We start from the raw sequence: 27708 nt of genomic DNA on the forward strand, positions 1-27708 counted from the left end.
AAATGATTTCATTTTTTTTACATTTTAAAAGGGGGGTCGACCCGCAAAACCACCCCGCTGGCTACGCCACTGCTCGATTGTCTCCGTCTTTTGTTTTTTTTATCTCCGATCTTTTCAGCAAACTCGGTTCTCTCAGGCCTTATCGTACCAAAGCGAGACCTTCACATCCATATATGTGAGCATTGTTGTATCCTATTCACTGAGGTCACGTTATCCAAACGGGTAGGGAATTCCCCCCATGGAGGAATTTTGTAGTTTTTGGGGAGGAATTTTGCTTTGTATTTAGATACTATACTTATACTTTGTATACGCACACAAGCACACTTAAACTGTACAAAAGCGCGCAAGTGAATTGTGCATGAATAACACTAGCCAAAGATCCTTCAAAGATTGAGTGAATAAAGTAGACTTTATGCATAGTGAGAGAGGAATAAAACTACGCCTACAAGTACAATATTATCTGTTATAGAACACTCTAATCACTAATGTTCAAGATTTTCAACTTTATCCGATCGTTGGATTAGGCCAGCAAACTGAAATGCAGATAACTCTTCCCCAAGAAATTCGCATTCCTAACTTTACGCGACCTATCTGTCACTAGTTGTCACTCGGAATTTTGATCCAATTTATCCTAGTACACCGTTCACCATTTCCACATTGTCTTCATCCTTGTTTTTTTCGCCCATAGTGACTATAAATTGAATTAAAATTATCCTTTTACTTCTTTAAATCTTCAATCTATTCCAAGTTTCACAAAAAAGATTTCATAATAGTTTGAAATAATCGTATCAAAATAAGAATAAGAATAAAAACATAAATAAATTCAGCACTATATCGACTATGTATGTGCCTTATGTTAGATAGCAAATCAATATTTGGTAAAAAAAAAAATAGTAGAAACAAGTCCACCAATAACGAGTAATTCTAGTAACTACACACGGTATATAAAAATCGCTGGCATTACCCATATATATTATAGAAGTGTATTTATTTATCATTAATATCGTACATTTAACACCGGTCGGGTCGCAGTAAATAAGATACAGTAAGAAGTCTAGTAATAAAGTACCTATGGCACACACCTATAGTCCGCCAATATATAATGTCACTGGTGTAAGCTGATAGGCAATTGAAATAATAAATTACCGCATTTATATCTTTTTTTGTGTCAGCTCAATACTGCGAGACTTTCCAAAGAATTAGATCATATCCTTGGCTCGTGAGATTTTGGCAAATATTGGCAATGCACCAGGCATGTGCATAATAAAAAGTAAAAATATGAACACCCCAAAACGAAGCCTTTTCACTGCCAATGACATATAATAATATTTGTAACTTTTTGTGTTATACTAAACGTTTTCAGATGTAGCATTAACTGGTTTCATCCTCTTTCTGTATTTTCAAATACCGTACATATAATTCAGTTTCACCGACTCGTTGTAGTCTTTAAATACAAAAACACTACATGCAAAAATGTTACCCAAAAAAGTTATTAAAATATAAATAAACAACATTTACCAATAAATTGTAATTGACGATAAATAATGGTACAATCCCACTGTTAAATCAATACTCATTTTTTGATTAAAAAAAGTTTTAAAAACAACTGCAAACATTAATATATCGAAATTGTTAATACAAATTATTCAGTGAAAATGGAACATAATATACCAACCATTCTTATCTTCAAAATTATAAAATTCTAGCGATAACTAACACTATAAGGCTATTTAGTACAAACAGTGAAATATTTCAAACATTAATAACATCAAACAAAAACATAAGTACTTACAATGGCTTTAACAGCAACTAAATAATGTTTGAATGAATATTTATTAGTAGTGTTTTAAATATGTCTTGCCCACTTTTGCTTTTCTAGTAAGATTTAGGATTTTCAAATTTAAACCAGGGGAGGGGGAGCTGATAAGACAACTGAATCATATACATGACAAATCACAGTTCCTTTGCGGCTACTAGTCAATTTCGGGCGGGGAAGAGTTAACCAGTCATTCATTTCTGATGCATGGACTTGTTCCCAATTTAATGAATGCTTACTCTATCATTCAGATCTAAGTATTATATATTCTAAACCAGAACACAAATCTGACTTCATATACTTACTGTAATCATCAGCCCAACAACATGCGTCTACCCAAACTCAGAACATTAGGATAGGCGGGAGAAGTGTGGGACAAGTTTTAGACAAGTGGGATTTAAAATTGAGACACCATTTATTTAAGACGATGATAGAAAAAATAACAGTATGTGTTAATATTTAATCCTGAGGCAGGTAAAACGTACAAAGACAGGGACCCGAAGAAAGCAGCAATAAGATGGCAATATTGTCTATTTTCTTTAAAGTGATCATGGCCTCATTCCTTTCAAGTTGTTTTATGATGAATCCCGAGTTTTATTTATAAAATGATATTCAAAATATATCGTCAAATTGAAATATTTGATTGTAAAGGTTGAAAATAATATGAATCAATCGTCACGACTTTTTAAGTAATAAAAACAATATCATTCTACATCAAAGAGTGGAATATCTTCAAGAAATTGATACTCACATGATTTTTTCATATTTAATTATTATTGATGGCATTTATCCCTGCAACTTCAATCTTACCAGGCTCTAGTATTCGATACATGATTCACAATTCAGCCCAGATAGAAATAAAGCTCTTGAGTTATGAGATCACAATTGGTACCACTTTGGTATGCAATTGGAATCACATTAAGCAAATTATCTCATACTGAAGTGGCACCAATTATGGTTTACAAGCAAAAGTTAATTTGTTTAACGGAATTCATACTTGGTCTGACCATATAAGAAACAAACAAAAAACTGAACGTAGAAATGATATCAAAGAAAAAGATGTAATAAATATAAAGTTTATATCCATAAGGCATAATTTAAAAAAATTGGAAACATTAATTTAAACATAAGTTGGAATATTTACTCTGGGATTTTCGTGTTCAGAAGAATGATGACTTTCATTGTCATCATCGGTATAATTTGAGGTGAAAAGTTGTCTAGAATAGGAATAAGTTTCTTGGCTTGTTTCATCGTCACTGCATGGTCTTTCTTCGCCGAAAGTGCGACTAGATTCAAGAGAATCAAATACTTTCATAGGAGTCGTTGTTTCAGACAAATCATCTGATATATTATCACTGGTTGAAGCTAATGAGTTTTGCATATCATTTTGATTTAAGAGTCGTTGATGATCTCTCGTTTGCATAAGAGAATAAGATGTTCGAGCTTGTGTAAATGTTGGAGAATCTTCACTTGATGTGTCTCCAAGCCCCTGTAAATTTGAGAATATTAGAAATCCCATTTCCTTATGTGATTAGAATTGTGACTGGCATAAGTGGCATTAATGAACTGAAGTTCAAATTAGCATATTTCAATCTAATTTTGAATTTATACACATTACCGATGATTTGTTATAATTTAGTTGTTGACGAAAAATGATAAAATCTCTTTATCTCACAAAAATTCAAATGGATTCAATTTCTGATGAAACGTGCATAATTTAATTTATCTGTTTGTTTTACCTTATATGGTCGATCAGAATCTTGTCAATTTGTTCAGAAATGAGTCACATTATGGTTACATCAATGATTTTATCTGATTTCCAGATTTAGCTTATGGTTAGCTTATGGAGAAGATAGTGAGATAAACTATGATGATGATGATATTCATTTTGCAAATAATAGTATCTTAGAAACTGGATGCTTCACCACAGAGATTATTTATCAAAGTTATCACAATGATCCCTGCATCTCTTTTGATTTTTTTCAATTTTAGTTTCTTTTAGTTCTGAGTGAAGGCGAAGTTGTATCATCCTCAATAGCTTAGGCCTCCTTGCGTAAATAATATTTTATCCATGACTTCCATTAAATTTGTTGATTTTATCATTTGAAATGATAATTTAACAATTTATATTTCAAACCTCTTCCATTCGAAGTCTTCTTTGTCTATTCCATTGTTGTTTTCGCATTAGTCTTTCTTCGTCAGTTATTGGAAGATCTCCGATATAAGGCAGTAAATAATCAGGCTGACGTGAATAATGCGAATCAGAATTCGAACATGAAGGCAATGATTGTGTATTTCCAACTTCTGGAGAGAATCTGTTTAGTTCAGATAAAGAAGTGATGATTGAGCAATTAGATTAAAAAGATGTGTAAGATCTGTAAGTCATGATGAAAAATTTCCCAAAGCACCATACATTGGGCCGTAGGTATAGTGAGTCCAAGTCACAACGTTGCGACTTTTAGTGGAGTAGTAGCTATGGTCAGTTGACCCTTTAGATTGGCTAGTTTGCCAGTTGAGAACGGGCATAGGAATAGAGCTAATCAGTGTAATATTTAAGACATGGTTTAATATAATGCATGTTAAATGAGGTTTTTTCAGACATTGCGCAACAAACTTGTATAAGTCTTTCGCCTTTTTTGCTTGAACTAGTAAGTATTTGTTTCATAATAGGTGGTTCGATGCAGCAAACATAACCAATCATTGGTTTCCAACTTTTATCTATAACTTTGTGGTAAATTCTAGTCAAAATATAAAACTTGAATTACGGTGTCATTATTGAGCAAACTTTGTTGAACCAAACAAGGGGATGTGACACTTGCACATAAATCGTACCTTGAAGAAGTAGGAATAGGTTGCTTTCCATTTGTGGAAAAATTCAGCATTGCACAATTTAAAATATCATCATTTGCATCCTCGGAATCCTCTTCATCCTAATCCGATAAAAATATAACTTTAAAAATAATCAAACATGGAACAAACACAATGCTGTTCCATGCAAGTAGATATTGTGATTATGAGTACTGGAATCCTTGAAGTTGAAGACAATATTTCGTACAATATGCAAACAATTTTGGACTTATAAAAAAATATTTAAAGTAATATATGGGAATTCAATATTTTGAAATTTGACTAAGAGTATACTATATGTTATATAGTCATATATAAATAAGAAAATAGCCACGAGTCAAGCCAAAGGCAAGGATCATCCGAGTAGCGAGACAAGCCGGATTCATGGGTCATCCGAGTTGAGGGTCAAGTTGAGTCATGGGTCATCTGAGTCAACAGTCAGATTGAGTCATGGATTATCAGAGTCGAGAGTCAAGTTTAGCCATGGTCATTAAAGTCGAAAGTCAAGTTAAGTCATGGGTCATCAGAGTTGAGAGTCAAGTTGAGTCACGGGTCATCAGAGTTGAGTCATAGGTCATCCGAGTCGAGAGTAGAGTTGAGTCATGGGTCATCTCAGGGGAGAGTCAAGCCAAAGTCATGGGTCATTTTGGTCTGGAGTCAATCTGAAGTCATGGGTCATCCGAGTGGTGAGTCATACATAATCCAAGTCTCAGGTGAAGTTGTTCACTTAGTTGAATCTCTCTGGCATTTAATTGAATATGTGTACAATTTATTTCATCAGAATGTTTCGAGTCTTTGATAAATGGTAATTCCACTCCAACTAAAGTCAAGTTAATAACTCGAACATTTCTAGCACTACTCACTGATACATATATTTGTTGCTATATGAAGAAATCTTACTTGGAATCCAATGTTTATTTCTCCTTGAGACAGGGGTTGCCGTTCATTGAATTCCATATCTTGGGTAGACATCAATAAATAATTACTTCCTAAATTGATATCGTTTGGCGAGGGAAGGAAAGAATAAGCAGGAATATCATCCATCGATACATCTGCAACCTCATTGTCAGAATCAAGCTCAGTTGCCATTGGGTCTCCTCTACTTGAAGCTAGAATTTTGAAGGAAAATAGAATAAACTGATTACTTAATTGAGGAACAATACAGACATATCTTCTAGTCAGCATGTAAGTCTGTCAGAGTTAGTCCAATTTATGAACTATGCAAGTCTATTTTAGTGACCTGATCAACTCTGTTAAACTCTGCAACCATGTATTGAGGGGTGTTAAAAATGTCATGACCGACTTGTGCTTGTACTCTCTTAAACTTGTCCAAATTGTATGAATTTCACTTCATGTGAATACTTGAACCTTCTGTCAAAGTGTTATTTCTATCCTAAACCCTAACATATCAGAATACAATACTTGATATACATACATTCATGGAGCTCAAAGCCTTCATTATCAAATCCCTCAATATCAGGGAGAATGTGTATTTGTGGTTGTGGGTGAACATTTGCAATCACTATTTCTTCATCTGCTGTTGCCAGATCTTCTTCGGATGACGTTATATTTGTAAGATCAAATCTATAATTGTCTTCTTCATTTGCAGAAGCAACATTTCGATCCTGAATAATTAATACTTGCAATTACGATATATTTATTCATCATGATTGTTATCAATAGTAAAGCATTATTTCAATATTATTATTTCAGATACCATGGCTATGATGAAGTAAGAAACTGGTAATTATATTCCAAAGTTTTAGTGAAATGTGGCATTAGACCACAGTTTAGGGTGTTTCAATCAGGTAGGAGTCAATGTCCAATAGAATAAGTATATATAAGCAGTATATAACACCTAATTCGTAAAAATGTATTATATTTACAACACAGAAATTTTTGTCTGTCCTAAGATACAGCCGAAGAGTTACATTAAAATAAGAAGAAATTATTTGAAATATGTCTGTTTAAAATGACAAGTAAATTTATAGCAATTCAATACAAATGTTAATCTTAAGTCAAAAATAACTTTGCAATGTTCCTGTTATTATAAAAAATAAACAAGAGAAATATCATAATAGGAAGGTATAGGAAGAATGTTCCCGGGGTCAAAGGTCAAGGAAACATCCATTACATTTTACGGCCGTACTAGTTATTTGTCTACCATGATGTAAAAATATTTATGAAACAACAAACCGTACAGTAACTACGGTAAGTTCACCAGAGAAACTAAATTTTCTATGACTTTCAATTTTATTTCAACAACAGGAGCGCAAACGATATAAAATAATCAACAACAGAAACGGCGCTCCAACTACAGCTCACCACTGCATACAAGTATGTATATAAGTACGATATATTCAATGATTGGGAATAGAATAATACTATTTGTATACTATTTATATTTTACAAAAATTAAATCAAGGCTTTTTTGATTTAACTGTTAGATTTCAAATGAAAAAATAATAATTTTTTAAAGAAAACTATCTAAATTATTCCCAAAACCAAATTTTAAGATATTGCATATATTATATATAAATTTGAATCGATTTGAACAGTCAATTAATTTTGCTCTCCCTGGCTTACGATGTCAAATTGCCATAGCTTATCTATTATTTAGAAACAGAAAATAAAGAAACTCTCAGACATATTTCAAATATACCAATAAATTCAAGGTTATTGAGTAATATCAGTTTAACTTTGTGTGAGATTGCTTGTTTTTAACATTTATCGCTATGTGGTTCTGAATAGTTTATACTAAACTAATAGTTTGCTGTTAGGATTCTGAAATGGATCTTGCTCCAAGAGAATGAGAATGATGTAGCAAAGAGAAAAAAAAATGAAATGGATTCCAACCTTGAATTGTTGTAACCATTTGACAGCCCAGCTGAATGAAGGGCGAAGAGTAGGAGTATTGTGCCAACATTTGATCATCAATGAATAGCTGAAAAGTATTAGCAAATTAATTATTACTTATAAATTAGAACAAGTTTTCATAAGGAAGAAAATTTCAAATTTGGCTCCTTCTAGATTTTTGAAAATTAGATTGACTGTCTCCACGAATGTCCAAGGTTTGAATCGTGTTAGAATGATTGTATGAGATACATTTACTTGCTCATTAGCTCTTTTAAGTTCATGTTACCATTGATTTCGATTTTCCTATCACCAATGAATTTTCAAAGTTAAACTGGTTAGCTATTCTCATAATTGGTCTGAAAAATGACAAAAATACAAAAGACCGAACCTAAATTTGGTATAGAAATATGCTGTTTTATTAAGTTTACTCTACCTAACATAAATATCCAATCTAATCTCATCCTGAATCAATAATAATAAAGTTGACTCATTTGAGAAAAATTTTCCCTGAGAGTTTCTTATTGAAATTGATAATATTGAGCAATTGCTTTCATAAATATGTGGTATTTTACTTTAAATCACATAATTAGCCATCTTTGTATATGGTATAAGTACCGTTATGTATTACTGCATATGTGAGAACATGTAGCAATAATAGCGACGAGGTTGCTTAGTTTTTACTCTCTTGTTTATCTGAAACCATATGGACAAAACCTAAAAATTGACTATGCTGAAATAATATTTTTTTTTGTGAAATGAAACATCGAAGATATTCAGATTTGGGTTATGTTTAACAAATAACACAGAAAAGACAATGTTAATGAGTTTTAATTAGGAAATGCAGAAAATTTGACATAAACAATTGTTTCATTGAATTTCTGGATGGCACGATGGAATAGTGCTTAAAGCGCTAGACCTACCTCAGTGGGGTCACAGATTAAATCTCTTGGGTTCAAATCCCATGCCCCCCATCTCACCCAGGGTGTAGTAAATTGGGTAGACATTGCTAAACTGGAAAGATTTCGATTCTTCTAAGTAAAAGTATCCCCATATATATTGCTTGGCCTTGTTAGGAGCAAAGGTCATGATAAGCTTCATAGAAAAACTCCCTCTTTTTACAGTTTGCAAAAATTTATATTTTGAAACCTCAATTTAACACAGTTATAATATTTTCACATATGAAATTAATCTAAATTATTCATAAACTTTAAAATATTACATACAATTGATTTCAAATTGATTGGACTATTTAATTTGCTTTGGACATATCTAGCTTTCTTGCTCCCACAGGCATGTATAAATCATTACTTACAAATCATCTGGGCAATCATGAGGTTTTTTAAGTCTTCCACCATTTCTGACGTATTGTAACACTTCAATGTTTGTGCGAGCTGGATAAGGTTGTTGTCCAAATGTCAAAATCTCCCACAACAGAACTCCGAACGACCTTTTAAAACAGATTGAAATATGATAATAAAAACTGTCAGAACTAATGAATACTGCGGTCTTACCGAAAGAGCTTATAGAGATGTAGTCCGATAACGAAATATTAATGTTTCATATTACAAAATTGTGTATTATACTTGAAGTATTTTAGAAAATGAACTTTATGCACACAAATAATGAAGTTATCTGATTTTTAGGTTTGTGGATTTTTATATATTTATCATGGCAACGATGTATGTTTAGACATATTTTTTTTTACAAAATAAGCAAGTTTAAGTTAATACTGACGAAAATTTGACATTAGCAACTTTATGATCAAAAGTGAGCAAAAATTGGGTGTATTAGACTTAACTTTGGTGGCATCACAGATTAAACATCACGGGTTCAAATCCCATGCTCTCCGACTCGCCTAATAAATTGGGTAAGCAATGCTGAATCAAATCACAGGGTACTTGTATGAGGCCTTGTTCAGAGCAAACGACATGTACAAGCATCAAATAATACAAATAAAGATTTCATTTTGACTGGAAAAGTGATGATTTATTTTCATAAAACTTATATTTGAACTTCCAGTTCTGCAACCCAGAAATACGAATGCCAGAGTGTTTCTTATTTTCGTCCAAGAGAATTTGGTCAATATAAAGAAGCATGAACTAACAGAGACCAACCTCTGAGTACTTTTACGAGCAACCACAGAATGTCAAGGCTACTGAAGTTAAATAGATGTATATGATTGTGTATTACGCTCTTACCCCTTGATACCCAGGCTTGAAACAGTTCGAACTAATATGATACAGAAAACAGTCGAGAAAGGAAATTTCACATAGGTTGGAAAAAGTGCTTGGAAAAATAAATATAAAATCCTAATATGATTTCAATACAGAGATACAAGAAAACTCAAAAAATCATAGTGTATTACTACTCACCAAACATCACTCTGTGATGTATAAATATTATCAACTAGAGACTCAGGAGCCATCCAACGTACAGGAAGAAGTCCTTCCCCAGCCTTATGATAATAATCACTTTTATAAATATCCCTGGCAAGACCAAAGTCACCAATTTTAACAATTCTCGTCTCGTCTGTACGATATTCTTTTGTTGAAACCAAACAATTTCTTGCAGCAAGATCTCTGGAATATACATGAAAATGAACATGTTTAAAAAAGTAAAATGACAATCAACTATTCCAATACCGTAATCGAAACTGTTACAACCGGACCAAAGGTAATCGAATCCATATTGATAAGACTATACAATTTCCTATAAAATATTCTATATTAATATACGGTCTTATAAATATTCAATCTACTACCAGAAGATAACAAAATTAACTTTCAAGTTTAAAATCTAAAACGTCCTTCAAGATGTGAGAAAAGTATATGTAAAAGAAATGGATAGTTTTACTTTTTATGGATATTTTAAATAGAAAATTTGATTTATCTAAATTATATATCTAAAATTCTGAATAGCCATTTACCATATTAATTTATCCTATTATCCATTTATAATTTTGATAATAAACTTAGCAATATATAAATACCTGTGGACAAACCTTTGTTCTTCTAAGTATTTACAACCCGCTGCGACATCCAGAGATATATCAAGTAGATCTGCCATGGTGAGTTTTAGGCTGATGAGCTGACAATAATACATGATATTTGATAAGGAGAGATATTAATTTTTTCATTAAACATTTTTCAAACATTTATGCTAAAAACAACTAGCCAAAAAGAACCGATGAGCGACTTATTTTCTCTGAAACGGCTAGAATTTAAAATCATTTGAAACTCTTCATGTGCGTGCATTCAATATAGAATATATATACAGACAGTGGAAGAATTTGAAAAGTTTGTGATAACTAGTTGAGACTGGAGTGATTGCGCATGATTTATTTCCAGTTTCACAGAGTAGTACGATAGTGAAGAATAGTATGATAGTATTAAAATTATGATGACATTTTGTATCAATTTTATCAACTAAAGAATTTTCATATGAATTATAGAAATGCCACAAAACCTAAACTGAAATTTACCTATAACATATTATAAATACAATCAACCAAAAAAGTTTTTAAGGACATCCGTTTCTTTGAAAAGACAGAACATATAGAGATGAATTAAAATTTAAAGGGATAATGAATTAATTATTTGCAACTGGCTTAAAACAAATATATACCAACTCAAAGCATGACCATAAGGGTGAAATTCCCTGCAATGCTGCATGCATCTAAAACATAGATAATTTGCAAAGACAAAAATGTAATGACTCACAGAATCAGATCTGGCATCTCTGAGATAATGCAATAAGTCTCCTCCTTCCATTAATTCCAATAATAAATACTGAGGTTCATTGTCCAGACATACTCCGATCAGAGATAATATATTCTCGTGATTGAATGTGCTAAAAAAAGAATTATAAATATGCACCAAAGGAATAAAGAAATTTAAATTGACAACACAGCTAGGATGAAACCATCTTGTCTTATGACAAACAGAGACCTTCACAGTGTATAGGTTAAAACGTGAGCAAAATTTCATATCACAAAAAGTACACCAACCCATTTGGTAAACTTAATGGAATGACAAAATGATGAGGTAGAAATGGGATTTTGAAATTTATTCTGAGAAAGAGACCATATCATATGGAAAATCAATGGTCTTTCATTTAATTACCAGACAATATTAGGAGAGAGAATAGCAAACCAGTTATGTTTTCAAAATGGATTGGAGAACAATAACAAACTAATCAACGGTTATGGTACCAAGTCTCAGTATCCAATATTCGCAGGATTCAATCATACAAATATAACACAGGGCAAGTAGCAAAGCGAGGAGATGTACCGTAACTTTTAAAATTTTGAATCGAAGTGATTCAAATACCACCAATTTGAATTGATTCAAAACAACCTCAGAAAATATGATTCGATTCCATATGAAAAAATAATAATTGAGATAACTCGAGGTGACGGCACGACACATGGTTTTACAAATAAGGTCATATCATTATAATGAAAACATCATTGCATTATTCCTCAATAAAACATAACTTCGTAATCATGGTTTCTTTCAATATCATGGCACAAACAGTACTAATGCACATTCAACTGGCGTTCATCATTGGGATGAAATTGTCCAATTTTAGAAGAAAACAATCGCTATAAATACAGCATGTTTTCGAACACAAATTTATTTAATAAAAAATGGTGCTCCCGAAGTATGTGCACCAAGATGGCGCACAACCTGAACATAGTATGTGTACCAGGTTAGGGTTCAGGTTGTGCACCATCTTGATGCACATACTTCGGGAGCTCCTATAAAATAAATAAGGAACTGAGTGTAGCTCAATTCAACAATAAATAAATTTTCTCAGACTAATTTATTGTGTATCCAAAGCATCTATTGACGGTATTTTTCCTACTAACTTTATTCATTCTTTGGTTCATTAATACTATTTGAGCACAATTTATCTTGGAATAATTTAAATTTAAAGACAGTTAACTATAATATGATGTTGTAATAAATTGATTCAGAATCGGAAATATTCTGATTCGAAGATAAAATATTCGAAACTTACATCCCTAGCAAAGAGTGATGACATGCACATATAATATAAATAAAAGAATACATATAATATGAAATATATTTGTCCTGAATTTTCCTGAGATTAAATACAAAAACATATATGTTTTTCTGTAGTGTTTGAAGTTCATAGTTATTAATAAACAAATTATCAACAAAACGAAGTTATGAAAAATAGGATTTACATATTTATCCCGGGGAAGACGAAAGCCTCTAAGACAGCTTAATCATATGATAAACCACTTCATAAGGGTTCCAGTCCAAGTGAGGTATAGGATTAGTTAGCCAGTTATTTGTATCAGATTCATGAACCTGATGGGGGAAGAAGCCGTAGAGTAGAACAAATAGTTATTTGGTTAAATGTCGATTGTATTAATATCACATGCTCGTGGAGAATTCGAAACAAACATTTCGCCTAAGGCTGATAGATAAATATGATAAACAATGTTGAATAAGCTTATCAAATTTGAATTTTCAAAAATTATGTAATATTTCAATTTATCAAGTGTTTTTTAGGAGATCGTCATAACAATAGAATAAGGATGCCAACAAATAATATGAAATGCCTCAGGGTAAAATGAACACTGATGAACCTAAGATAAGTTCATTTAGTAAAATTGTGATCATTAATAGAATAGAAAAGAATGCCTTGTGGCAAAACTACGCAAGGCTATCCGCACACAGGAAAATATAAAACCACTTAATTATAGTATTACGTGAATGCAATGTAATAATTTACTCTCAAAATGAATCTATTAATATGGAATCTAGAGATGTAGATACCGTAATTCAAACCTATGGTATCATTATATCACACAATTGTATTAGGGAGAAAATATATACTTATACCGGCTAAAATGTATTGAATGTATAAGATTATGAACAAATGTATTTTCCTAAAGTTTTATTCGAGCCAAATTTAACATTTATATTTGAATTTTTATTATCTCAGTTTTTTTTTTGTTTGGTCATAAAACATGATATACCATTATCCTATTAGGATTTCAAAATCATTCTAGAGAAAAATAAATGAAAAAATGTCGTAATCAAATTATGTGAGGAACACAATCAGTTACCAGTCTAGTTCAGTTATAGGATTTATTATAGAATTTGATGTCTTTCAAATATATTATGTACAATGAAAAGTTTGTGATGATGAGTATCGGCTCTACTGAATACAATGAGAATTTTATATTTTTGTATCATCAGTGAATTAAAATTCTATATCATAGTGAATGAGTATATCATGAAGTATCAACCTACAAAAAGTCTGCCATTTTGAATCCATTACATCATATCGGAATTTGCAAATAAAGATATTTCAATATCTCGGTCCTTTGCTGTTGAAATAGATTCCTTACCCATATTCATAACAAAAGAATTTATATAAGAATTTAACCAAACATTGATTGCAATCTATGTGGCGGTATTACTAAAAAACTGAACGCACCTCATAAAATAAGCTTCCATCAAAAATTCACATTTTTCGCTATCAGTTGAACCCTCTTGCAACGTCTTTACGGCTACTTTCTTTTCAATATTGATGCCTCCGACTGATTCTATAGCAATTCCTTTGAAAACCTATCAGACAAAAACGATATTTCAATGAAGTTGAAGTGTATAACCTAAAGATGTTAAAATTAAAATTAGAGGATCTATATGAATGTATTGTTTTATAAAAAAACTTTATAAATAATACTTTTCGCATTTTAAACATAACAAATTTGCTAAAATTTTTCGCAATGAATTGTGCAGTAAGAATTAATAAAATTGTTGAAATTGAAACTGGCAAATGACATTAGATTATAATCGATGTTGTATTTCTCAATGTTGTATTTTTGGTACAAATGTATTTTAACATCACTACTTTAGTATATATGCCATCTGTGTTTTCGAATAAGAAACATTTCAAATAGCCGAGAAAAGAATTTACCTCTCCAAATGCTCCCTTCCCAAGAAAATCTGTAAGGCTCAACTTCTCTCTCGGGAAGAGTGGTAAAAGGTCCATATAATCTGGTGGAACACCTTCCACTCCTCTATAATTTGCAATTTCTGTCATATGGCGTAGTTGTGCGAGTTGTAGATCGGCTCCATAACTCAGATGGATTGTTGTGATATCAGATGAAGGTGGGGTCTGATAGGTGACTGCCATTTGGCCACATCTTCTACAGGCTGTATAACATGATTTGATTTTTCAGAATGACTTGTTCTTTTATGGATAGTGTGCGAACAAATTTTATGACAGAGTGAATAGCATCAATTTCAATTGATCGGTATCTACTATACAGTTTCAGCAAGCAATTTATCAGAAGAAAAAACTACGGTAAATAATTTCTGAGTGAACAGACTGAGGCCAATAAATCTTCCATTGCTGTGATGCTGATTACATTGTGTTGAGTCAATCAAATTTGTAGAATGTAGTATCTGAAGACTTATCATGCATTGTTTGAAATGATTACGGGTTTATAAGGTATATCTACAAAATACGATGACTGACTACGAAATAAAATAAAGTTATTAGACAATGTACATAAAAAACACCTTACCAACAAAGGTAATGATGATGAGAATAATCATAACCAGACCACCAGTTCCACCAATAATTATCCAGAGTTCAAAATCACCTGGAATACATATTGAACTAAAAATTAAATATTCCTAAATTAAAAAAATATACAAATTGAATGAAAATGATGAAAAAGTACTTTCAATAAAATCTTATACATTTTTAAAAGGTTAGATCAGTGATGATTATTATCAATGTTCCGTCTAATTTTTGTAGTATGTGTGCGCAGAAATTTTGGTGTGTGCGCACTTTTTTGGAAATGACTAATATTTGTGCAAAAACCAATGAAGAAATTTTGGCGTTCTAACTGGGTAATGGGTGGGCCAACAACAAACTTTCTCAACCTGCCAACCGAGAACATTGTTACATTACATCGAAATATGTCTATTAAGCGATATCTTTTCAAGTCAATCAGAATTCGGGAAATGAGAAATCAAGATCTTTCTAAAATCATTATCATGGATAGGCCCAATGCCCTAATGAGTTTTTTTTCATAAATATGATATAGCTGGCATATTTCAATTATAAATATTTATCACACAAATCCAAAACAGCTGTACATTTCATATTGTGAATAAGTAAACCAAAGTATAATTGTCAAATATTGAAATATGAAATAACCAATAGTTTTTTATTTTACTATTTTTTTCCAATATATGAAAATAAAATACATAACATGCCTTGGAAATCTTGGCTAGGAATAAATTGAAATGGTGATGATGGTTTACTGGCATCCCCCTCACCCACTGAATTTACTGCAGAAACCTGTAATAAATATAAAGGGATTATAGGAGACAAAATTAAACATGGTTTTATAAACTATCATATTTTACGGACCATAAGGTGCACCAGGTTATAAGCCTTCAAGCACATTCAATAAATTGCCCAAATTGGGGTTTTGTACAGAGATCGAACATATAATAAATGTTTCGAAATACCGGTAAGATGTATAATGCAGTGTCGGTATTTATATGGGATAACAGACCAAATTTTTGTACTATTTGAATTTGTTCTCATATTCAAGTCTATTATTGTTAGTTTGCTCATTGAAGAATATTCTATAAATTTGATTGAAAATATACGAATGTAACAACTAACAAGGATAATCTTGGTGTCTGTTCCTCTATCAGGAATGGGCAAATGTTTTGATTGTGGAGGTATCACAAAGAATGTTATTAGGTAAAAAAAACTCTTTTCATTCTTGTAATCCAGTGTTTATTAGTTATAACGAACATCCTCTTTAGAATCTGAAAATTTAAAAAATGAGACTACGGTACTTACCCTGAACTCATACCATGAGTTAGGCACAAAATTTAAACTATCATCATAAATTTCCCAAGCTGTTGATAAGGGTGCAACATGCAGTTCGGATGACCAAGTACCGAATAACATGCGGGTTGCATTTGGTGAAGATCGATTTCTATAATATAAAGTTGAAATTTGTGAAAGTTAATATTCTGTATATTTAAACGACTTTAAAGTTGTAGTGGAATTGTATCACAGGATGAACTCTATTGAGCTCTGCTTAATTCTAAAAACGGGAAAATTGAGTATCTAAAAATATTTTAGTAATAGATTTTTATTAGGTAGGTATTAAGTATTTTTTATTTTCATTGAGTGGTCATGTTAAGTACGATCTATTCTATCACAGAATTTGGTGTACCAAAATAACATTAAGACAACTCAGGTTCATGTATACCACAAAATAGGGTCATGTGAAAAAGAACTGCTGATTTTCATCAGCACTGATTAGTTGTAACTCCTTCTACTGCTAATTAACATACTGTAGCAAATCGAACTAATCCAAAATAACACAAAAGAAAAACACCTAACAGTACAACAGGTATTGAGTACACAGTTTGATCTCTCTTAGAAATACATATATGGTATTATTGTAGTTTATGTTTCTGTTTTCAAAAGTTTACAGCAACAAACGGGCGACATATATATACTCAACATACCGGTATGTAAGATTTTGTCAAAAAAGATAATCTAAACATGATCAACTAATCTCCAACTAGAACATACTATAATATTAGTACCGGTAAGTATTACGCAAATGAATTTCTTCTTTTTTTTTATCACTAAAATACTTTTAACAACATAGTGAAATAGAATCTTATAACATGTCATAAGTTTTTTGTCTGCTTATAAATAAGGATAATGATTTGAAAAAATTTAAAAATTTATTGTCTAGCTCAAACACAGAGATATCCTATATCCATTAAAATTTATATACATAAATGGTTGGTATGTAAGCCTTATGTTCATTCAACTTCATTCAACTGTTTAAATAATAAATTCAATACTAACCTATATTGTATTATATAATATTCCAGTGGAGCCCCATGATCATTTGGTGGCTCCCAACTCAAGAAATTAATGTCACGATCCTTCACAACGCGAACATTACGTGGGTGATCTGGTATGGATGGCATAGTCCTACCATTTACTGGCGCAGAATATAACCAGCCTTCATTGCCATTATAACCAACATATCTTAAACAAAATAATAAAAATTGTTTCAAAATGCTTAAAGTCACTAATATTTCCATATATCATAAAACAAGAAACCTTCAGTATTAATTGAATAAAACTTTCAAGACAAAAGCAAGATAACAACGAATAAGAATGAAACCTCACTGCATATGTATATCTAATTGTATCGTGTTCATAAATATTATATATTGACTGAAAATACGTAGAGCATAGGATCTTATATGAAATTCTGGTGTCAAGACTTGATCAGTATGGTCCACAATGCTAGGTGTAAAACTGATTTTACTTTTCACTTTACAAGAATTTCCACTTTTCCTCGTTTCATTGCTTAATATTAAGATTATTTTTCAGGGTGTTTTAACTTTGTTGAGCCTGAATTGTTTGATCATATTAGGATTTGGAATCTACCAATCATAATAACACTCTAAATACCACTAGAATGAACAGGGCGCCATAAGTGTTCAAAAGCCTTCAGAAGGGGCCATGAGCCATAAAAGGCTGAGAACCACTGTTCCAATGTAACAAGAAACATCTTTACCTATTAGACATTTTCAATGTGTTTGACAATGTGACACTAAATCAATAATGAGCACAATGCTTTATATTTCAATCAAGATGCCTATCTAAAAATAAATTTACTGATATATATCTAATCTATGACAGTCTCATCTATCTAATCTAAGTCTGTGACATCTATCTCGCTTGACAAAAATTACTATTGAAAAAAGCATAAAATCTATTGAAACTCACTGTTGTTTTGTTCGGAAAGAATATCCAGTATTTGGTTCTAAATCAGTTACTGTATAAAAAAATGATACATTTCCACTGATTAGGGAACTTTGGCTCCATTTTTCGAATCCATTTTGATGCTAAAATTAGTAAATTTAGTAATAATTAGTTGTCACATGTATGTCCAGGAAAACTGCTTAAAAAAATTATCCTAAGAAATTTTACTCAGTTGGAAAAGTCATATATAGGAAACAAACAGATGACTAAAAAACACTATGACATATACGGTACCAGTAAGTTAAGAATGCCAGAATCAATTTCAAATTCGAGAATACCCAAATAAAAATGATTTCCATCATAAGAATTAATTTATTACTGTTGAAAGTGCTACATTTTGTACTCTTTTATTTATATTTCAACATTATTGTTGTTTGTTGAAATATATGTGTTAAAATAATATATGGGGAGAGGAATTCCTATAGGTTGCCTTATTGCTATGGCAAGCCATGGTCCACGAGCCACTGTCATCTGGTTATCAGCCCATTTTGAGGGTATTCCTAGCACTTAGCAAATTGCGCCACAATAATTCATTACAAATTTAAAGAAAAATATTACACATTAAATCACTGAAAATGGGGCCTATTTAAAATATTTCAGCATAATGTGGATACAATTCAATAAAACTGGAATATTATTCACCTCAAGTACAATCCATTCAACTATGACACACTGGACACCTTCATCATCCGGCGCTTTCCATAAGACAGTGGCATGTCTACAAGTTGTGTTTTCCACAGTTAGATGTACAGGAGGTTGGTATGGTTTACATCCTGTTATTTCTGATTGGCTAAAATGCTGAGAATTGGCTGGGCAATTGTATGATGATACTTTGATCTGTAAAAATATGAAAGTCAAAACTGAAATCAAACAGATAAATCATACTTTTCTAATTTTTGCACTATTTGTAACAAAAATGCCAGCAGTGTAAAATAGGTAAATTAAAATGGATTATCCCTAATTGCCTTCCTGTAAGTTGGAAAGATCAGAGCTGGATCTGTATTCGTACATTGACACCTAACTATTTCCAAGATCAACTACTAAATTCAACTAAATTTATGTGATGGATCAAGAATATTGGTAGCTAAGTCAATCGAAATAAGAGGAAAAAAACTTTTGTTTCATGACTATATATTTTCGATCATAGGACCGTCTTACTCTGTAAAGATAATGTTAAGATTAGCTCTTATTTCACACAATGTCACAAGACTACTCAATTTTAAAACTCATTAAATTAGTCCCACATGACCAAATGTAACAATTAAATTTTAAACTAAAAAAATGAAGAAAAAAAACCGAACCGTGTAATTATTGCTGCCATAGTCTATTCCATTGTGGATAAATCTGGTTTTGTCCCCATTTTTATACAATATTTTATCAACTTTGTTTGTGTTGTTGACAATAATTTCATATGAAAGTTGAGCAGAATTTTTAACATTTGGTTCTTTCCATGATAACATCAATGAAGAATTATTTAAACTTCTGCATGCCAAGTTTACAGGATGAGCAGGAACTAAAAACATTGTTAAAAAATTAATTGCCAAAGATGTGGATATCTTGAACCATATATCTCAACAATAGAACACCAAGTTAATTAAAACATGATAAATGAAATTTTTTTATTTGTCGCTAACTTTACTCTATACTAGATTATTCTAATGAGACACCTTTTTTTAAATTCAATGTTATTCTAATTAGTAGATAAAGTATATCTGTGAACTATTAGAAGCTTAATTTTTTGAGGTAAATAATCATAATAAACAAGAGAGCTACGCCCAAATATATGGACACGTCTGTTTGCAGTACAGAACGGTTTACCGTACCGTCAGATCACAGTCTACAAATATATTCACACCAAGCGAAGCAGTACATTAGGACACAAAATGGCGTCCGATGTCCGCAGAACGTTTAATGACGTCATAGCAAACAAAAACAAATCTCACAGAGCTAACAGAAATATTTAAAATGAATAAAAGTAATAGCCTTCTGGGGAAAAATTTTATCTTCAACCACTGAAAATTTCAAAGCAATTGGTCCAGTGTTCGAAGAGAAAAGCGGTTTTTTAATATTTCCACTAGGTGTGTTATTCTGTGTCAAACAACAAGAACAACATAATATTGAAACGATCGTTATGTCCACTACGTGTCCAATTAACTGGAGATTCCTAACAAGTGATATTAAAATATTGATATATGTATACAAATTGACCAGATAGAATGGTTTGAGAATTTGAAGATACTGGTACATGGTATATATTTGGATGGAAAATGAGTATTAAATGAGTAGTATAATGAATCTTCATTTAACTGATACAGGTAACATTTCTATTATAATTTTATTTCAGTTTTTATAAACCATTTTTCAAATTTCGAATGAATGAAAACAATTTAACCAAATTGAATAAACAAACATCAAGCTGAATAAACTACGATAAATAAAAATGTACGGGACAAAGAGTAGAAAGACTTGGTGGTGTTTCTAAAACTGACTAGCTACAGCTTAGAGTAAGTCATTTTAAAATATTATGTATTAAATACTCTAAAAAATAGTGTCCATCAAAATGCATCATCCAGTTTTTAGATTTAAGTATATTTGGTATTTTAATTATGCTCAATTAAAACTACCTATATGGGTTTCATATTAAAAATGCAGATTAATAAGACAATGAAATTATTATTATATTATATCAGCATAGATTCAGTACCTGTACATGACGTATGAAAATTGATTGCTGGTGAAATAATTGCAGATTTATGAGCACTTGATTCACTATATATAATTAAATGAACAAAATATTCTGCGTTCGGTGACAAATTCCCCAATCTTACATTGCCAAGTGATGCTGTACTGCTTATTCGCTAAAAATTAAAATAAGAGTAAGTATTATTTCATGCACAATAATTTAATTTACAAATTCAAATCTAGACCTGCTCAAGGTATTATTGGCTAATTTTCAATTTTCCATTGTTGATTATATAAATCTAAATGAATAACCTAGTTTTTTAGTGGAATAAATTGAAATTACACATTTATCAAATTATTTCATTTTTATCTTATAAAATATTATTCATGAAAGTTAGAAATAATAATTAAATTAATAAGTATAAAATATATAAAGTGACTTTCAAATTACCTTGTAAAAGCAATCGGACATTTGAAAACATGATTTCGGTGAAGTGTCAGAACTTTTCTTATAAAGAAATGCAAAACTTATATTTGGATTCAATTCATTCATACATATCGCTGAATTGAACCATTTATGTTGTTTTTCTTCTATAGATGATAGATTAAAGAACGCATAGTTATCAGATATTTTGACTGGAAATGGTACATCAGGTATGTATGAAGGTATCCGACAAGCAGCATCTAAAATGAAATATTAATGTTACACATTGATGTAACTAAACAACATTTGATTTTTTATCAAATTTTCTACCCAACATTTCATGCATCTAAGAATGTTTACTAGACATATCACAAATTAGACTTCATGCTATGTGAAGGATGATTGTAGAACTTTTCGATGACACAAGGTTGCTCACCTAACAGCACAACTAATCAATGTTAGCCATGCCTATAAATCAGAAACAATTATTGAAATAGTTTTGCCAATACTCCCCTATAACTAACAACCAGACACCATTTATTAAACCATCTTAAATTATTACTTCCTAAATTTTATGATATCAACTACCAACAAAACAAATAAAAGGGTGATGAATATTTTTCTGGGACCTCATTCAAACCCTAGAGTCTAATATATGTTTGTTGTTCAAATGTAATCAAATTATTATTGGGCTTGCCACTATTATTAAATTTTCTGAATTTTGAAAATCATTTTGTTTTGTCAATATTATGTTTATATATAATTATAGTTTATATAGTTCTGACAATTAAAAGCAATTAAACTCTTATACAGGGGTTCTTTGGGTCGCTCGTTTGTTTCATAGGGGTTCGGTGCCACCAAAAAGGCTGAAAACCACTAAACTAAAAAGTCATTACCTAAACACACTGCCACACAAAAAATTTCAGAATTTTTTGCTCAAAAATGTATTTGTTCATATACTGAGTAAATTTTCATGCATTTCTGTTTTTCACCAGTTGTTTACGAACATAATAGTTAGAAAATGAACGTATGAAAAATATGAGAGAAAATATAGGAAGAAAACAAAACACTCACAATGAAATTGTTTATCTTCAGCGAGCATTTCTGGACGAAGAAGTTTAGATAAAGGTAGAGAGTTGTCAGAATCAATTGGTACAAACATGACCTCGGTACTTTCTTCACCCAACCAATAAATATAATTGTCATCCATCACAATAGAAAGAACTGTTTAAATTATTGGATCTTGTAAGCATGCACATTACTTGCCAAATGAATAAGAAGGAATAGATGTTGTAATGATAAATTTAAATATACTTGGAATATATTTGAAATATTGCTACTACCACATATAATTCAGCTGTCATACACCACCAAATATAAAATTGCGCACAATTTTGAGAGAATTATATTGATTCGTAATGGAAACTCCCATGCACCGAGCTTTTTTCCCATTTCTATTAGGATATTTAAACGAATTTTTATATATTGTATGTTATATTATATTATGAAATGAAGATTTTTTTTAGTTTAGCGATATTTCTAATGAAATCACACCTTTCACCTAAAATTTTAAAATTTTTGTTACAAAATGATTTGTTCACCTCTTGCAATATTTCATAAGTATTAACCCTCAAATATTTTGTACTCAACATTTTGTATCTATGAATGATATTCTTCACTTAAAACATATGGTACATATGTCCATCCATCGCAAAAATTGATTACATTTAATGATACAGCAATATTTAATAGTGCATCGTTTTGGCACCAAAGGTTGGATAGTACATAATAATACTTTGCGGAAAAAGAATAAAAGAGACAATAGAGCTAGAAACAACAAAATAATTTATTTGTAAGACAATTTTCAATTTCCAATCTTTAATTGCAAAGACAATAATGAAAATAATGAAGACACTCGAGAGAAAAATTACACATAAAAGGTTTCTGAATTTTAATGTCATTTGTTTTACGGTAAGTCATTTTTTGAAAATTTCAGACAATCAGAAATTTCTCAACTTGCACAATTTAAAAATTCAAATTCTTCTGTTTAGAATCAAGAAAATTCTTGACAAATTTAAATCTAATATAAGTATTCACAAAGAGATACAGTTAGCAGTGGAAGACCCAGAAGTGAGAGAAAATGAGATTTTTGATAGAATTTTTCAAAAAACACTCCCTATAACCAGGATATTTCAGTAAAACATGGTGCAAATGAAACATAAAAATTTTCAAAAAAGCTATACTCTATAGTTAATAAAATGGAAATATGAAGCAATCACAATTTGATCTATTTTACAAAAATGTATGCTGAATAATCGGACTCGTATAATTGGTATTTCGTCCATGTCTATTCTTTGATTAAGTAAATTAATAAATAATCGGTCGTAAAGTTGTTTTAGGATAAATTTTATATTTTGCAATGCATTTTAAAATGAAATACAAAAATATTGCAGTGACAATTTTGAAAGTATATTAAATTCTACACAAGGGTAAGACTCACCTGGTACATTTCCGTCCAGAACGACAGTGCATACACAGACCGGATTCAACTCACTTCCCAATCTCACTTTCAATATTCTTGTGGGGGTAGCGACATAAAATGCTATAGAAACAAAAAAACTAGGATAGGATTTACATATTTATCTCAAGGTAGAGGAAAGTCGATAAGACGGCGAACCACAGCCTCTCTTCCGATGCCAGTCCATGTCAGGTATGGAATCAGTTAGCCGGTTATTTATTTCAGGTGCATGGAATTAATGGTGGAGGAAGCTGTTATGTCCTCTCGCACATAATTATCCCTACAGGATTCGAACCTAAGAACCAACGCAGGGTAATCAGAGTATGGTGGCAAGCATATTCCTAACGCTTGACACGATGTGCCATATCGTCGAGTAGAACAAATGTAATAAAATTTCAGATTTTAATATCTCACCTTATTTTGAGATAATATAAAAGTGAGAAATCAACACCCAATCAAATTCATAGGAAAAATATAAATATCAAAACAAGAAGAGGTCAAAATTCACCAAAATATAACAATTTTACTTCAAGTATTGATGTTTACCTATTTTCATAGTAATGTAAAAGTAATTCATTTGGTTTGAAAATAATTACACCCCTGCACTCATAGTAATAAGTCAAAAATGTTTGAAATCAACTTACTATTTCCAGTTCCTGACGCTGTACTTGTCATATTCCTGATACTAGAACAACTAGATTGAGATAAACAGCCATCATATTGCTTTACAAACAGTGGAGAAGGAATCTGACGTCTAATTCTCACTTTATCAACCAAGTTGAGAAAAAAAAAATTCAATGTTCATTTGTGGACAATAAATCAAATGTGACTCTATGTCCATTAACCACTCAAAGTCATGTTTATGATTAACGGAGAGTTGTAAAAAAGACCAGTTATATCGATATTATAATTACAATCACATTTATGCAAACATTTTAGGGTTACAAATAATTAGAAAAAAGTATGTCTGAAAAATATTGATAGAGGATATTAATTTACCAAAGATGATAATAGTAATTGAGTGTTATATAGTATAACAAGTTTGTAAGATTGCTCAGAAGACAGGAAAGAAACAAGCACCGTAGGTAACAAGATAAAGTCAATGAATAAATACTTACTTGAATTTGATGTAATATGAAGTTCGTTATATAATTTCTTTGTCTGTAACACAGATAAGACATCAAATGATAATTACAATTTCTAAACTCATCAAATAAGTTAAGAACATAAAAGTATAATGAAAATCCATCATAATCATTATTTGGATAATATGACATGGGTACATTGCTCCAACAATCATACCCTATATAACTGGTGGTGCATTGATCATTGGCATGGAATCATTTTGTTTGCAGTACAAGCTGTATTACTAGTGACCTTAACATAGTACAAAAACGATTTACAGAAATACTAATTTTTGTATGAAAAAACAAAATTTGGTGCTACTTTGGTACACAATATCAGCAGTTGTGTGATCTCAACAATTTTGCTTAGGGTTAGGAACTGAATTGTATGGAAATATCTTTAAGAGATTAAACACATAGCAAAGCACAATTGGTGCCACTTTGGTATGTGATTGAGATCATATTAAGCAATCGAGATCACATACCAAAGTGGCACCAAAAATTGTTCACCAAGTAAAATTGGTTTACCCAAAAATGACGCTGTGATGCAATAGCTCCATATGTGCAGTCAGTGACATCTGGAATATATGCCATAGAGATAAACCAAAATAAATTCCAGATAATACTTTTATTGATAGCTTTCATAGCAAGATTTCCTTCTTTGAAATCGTTGAATGTGGCGCAGTAGATTCATCCCAGTATACATGATACACACTAAAAGCTCAATATGTTCCTGCATTCAGTTTTTATAAAAACAAATCCAATATATATTGTTTTTTTCAGAATTTATTCAAAAGATTGTCATTGAATGGTGACTTATTTATTAACACAGATATGAAAAAATTAAAATACTTTATAGAAAATCTCTTTCAAATACAGAATGATAATACTGAAGAATAAAAAAGACTTGAGAGCTCCATTTTATTTTTATTCCTTTTCATAATAAAATACCATACCAATAAGTTTCAACAATGAAAAATGTTATAGAAAAACTCATTTCATAGATAAATAAGATTACAAAAAATAATCACATACATGCCAAAATGTCAATTTGTCATGATTTTCTCAATACCCAATAGCCACATCATTTTCCTGCTCTAATTACTGAATTGAAAGAAAAACAATAATCCTTATGAGTTACTTGCTGACTGATTTTTTATCACTGCTTTTTATTATTTCACATTAAAAATCTTGAAACATGATTTAAAATAATATTCTTAAATAAATTTATTTATTAATATGACCATGCTCTGATCAAAGTTCAAAGTTTAGAAATATATCTTCTTTACCAATTAGTTATGATGATATTGAAATTTTCACTGTTTTGGATTTATATCGCCAGGTCAACTGGTCAAGCATATGGTATTCAACAATGACGTGTTGCTGTAAAATATCCAAACTAAAATGACCATAGGTAACAACTGAAAAGAAGTGCATTTGTATCCATCTGTCCACAAATTATACTACAACCCTGGCAGACTGGTAAAAATCGACTTTCAACAACTTACAGATGTAAATAATCTAGATACCTTCTAACAGTCTAAAGTATTGACCTTATAACTTATTTGATTTTTTTCTATAAACGTATCTTATAATTTTCTTATATTATCGTAACTGTAGACTCAGAAATTGCTACTACACAGATTCTTCAGTTTACTTCCAGGCTATTAGCTTAGCCACATTAAATTTCGGTGATATTCTGATATTAAGGCCGTCTTGCCAATTATCGTCAGTCGCATAAACCCCGCAGGGCCTTTAGATCAGGCACTGCAGCGCACGAAGATTTCAACTTATCAAAAACGGTGTCGCACAACCTGTGTGAGAATGCTTCGAATCGCACACGCCAGCGGCATTGGGGCACGGATGAAGTCACTTGACTCAAAAATTTCATAAATGTCCATCACAAGCTCGGCGATTTGACGCATCGTGCCAAGCGTTAGTGATATGCTTGCCACCGCACCTCTGACTATCATGCGTGGATTCGCAGGGTCGAAATCCGGTGGGGAATATTTATGTGTCAGAGGAAGTCTAGATTCCTAGCCTCCGCATGGTGGTTCACGTGGTCGCTGGTCGGTTATGACTTTCTCCACCATCAAGTCCTTGCACCTAAACACAATAACTGCTAACTAATCCCATACCTGATATGGACTGGTAACCAGACGAGAGGCCGTGGTTTGCCATTTGATTGAGCCGTCTTATCTCTTTTTCGCTCCCCGGGATAAATATGCAAATCCTCTTCTATCCCGATTCAAAACTCCGACTAAATGGTCGAAATTGGCGTAGTAATTTTTCAATTTCTGTATTATTGAAAGTAGTCACAAGTGAATATTTTTCGATCTGCCTGGATAGCATATTATTGCTTTTCCAAGTAAATATTTAATATAAATACAGTAGAATACGGTATCTATACAAATATCTATCTATCTGATGATGCCTTCTGTCCTATTGGTTGGCGCGTTCGTATTGAATAGTTTGCGCAGAAAATTATAAAATCTTTGGTTCAAATCTAATGTTTGTGACCACGGCCATTCGATAAGATCAATCATTGCTGAACACACAATAA

The 27708-nt window shown here is 31.3% G+C and overlaps 1 protein-coding gene across 4 annotated transcripts; it reads right to left on the reverse strand.

The window, feature by feature from the left end:
* Nucleotides 1-730: 730 nt before the first annotated feature.
* Nucleotides 731-26380, reverse strand: LOC120337684 (proto-oncogene tyrosine-protein kinase ROS-like). Of its 4 annotated transcripts, XM_078117265.1 has the most exons (27): nucleotides 26181-26380; nucleotides 25674-25878; nucleotides 25140-25182; nucleotides 24666-24791; nucleotides 24004-24105; nucleotides 22578-22727; nucleotides 21531-21763; nucleotides 21102-21255; nucleotides 19699-19910; nucleotides 19040-19234; nucleotides 18362-18480; nucleotides 17426-17611; nucleotides 16394-16532; nucleotides 15793-15877; nucleotides 15093-15170; nucleotides 14480-14718; nucleotides 13997-14127; nucleotides 11239-11368; nucleotides 10509-10606; nucleotides 9892-10098; nucleotides 8832-8966; nucleotides 7520-7607; nucleotides 6099-6288; nucleotides 5564-5772; nucleotides 4649-4746; nucleotides 3954-4131; nucleotides 731-3305 (listed from the first exon to the last, which is right to left on the reverse strand). In XM_078117265.1, the coding sequence occupies exons 2-27, from the start codon at nucleotides 25788-25790 to the stop codon at nucleotides 2937-2939; spliced, it is 4011 nt and encodes a 1336-aa protein (XP_077973391.1). In that variant the 5' UTR covers nucleotides 25791-25878; nucleotides 26181-26380; the 3' UTR covers nucleotides 731-2936. The 4 variants fall into 4 exon arrangements, with proteins under 4 accessions (XP_077973391.1, XP_077973392.1, XP_077973390.1 ...); XM_078117266.1 differs by lacking the exon at nucleotides 26181-26380 and having other exon boundaries at nucleotides 24666-24785; nucleotides 25674-25950; XM_078117264.1 differs by lacking the exon at nucleotides 26181-26380 and having other exon boundaries at nucleotides 25674-25950.
* Between the last annotated feature and the right edge of the window lie 1328 nt (nucleotides 26381-27708).

Source organism: Styela clava, chromosome 10 (genome assembly GCF_964204865.1).
Source record: "Styela clava chromosome 10, kaStyClav1.hap1.2, whole genome shotgun sequence".
Taxonomy (NCBI): Eukaryota; Metazoa; Chordata; class Ascidiacea; order Stolidobranchia; family Styelidae; genus Styela; species Styela clava.

Coding starts and splice junctions, on each gene's coding strand:
- LOC120337684 (XM_078117265.1), bottom strand. CDS start 25,790: ATGAAAGCTATCAATAAAAGTATTATCTGGAATTTATTTTGGTTTATC. Junction 19,911..21,101: donor TTTTCATACGTCATGTACAG/GTACTGAATCTA, acceptor CAATGTTTTTAG/TTCCTGCTCATCCTGTAAAC. Junction 14,719..15,092: donor CATCATCATTACCTTTGTTG/GTAAGGTGTTTT, acceptor CATGTTATACAG/CCTGTAGAAGATGTGGCCAA.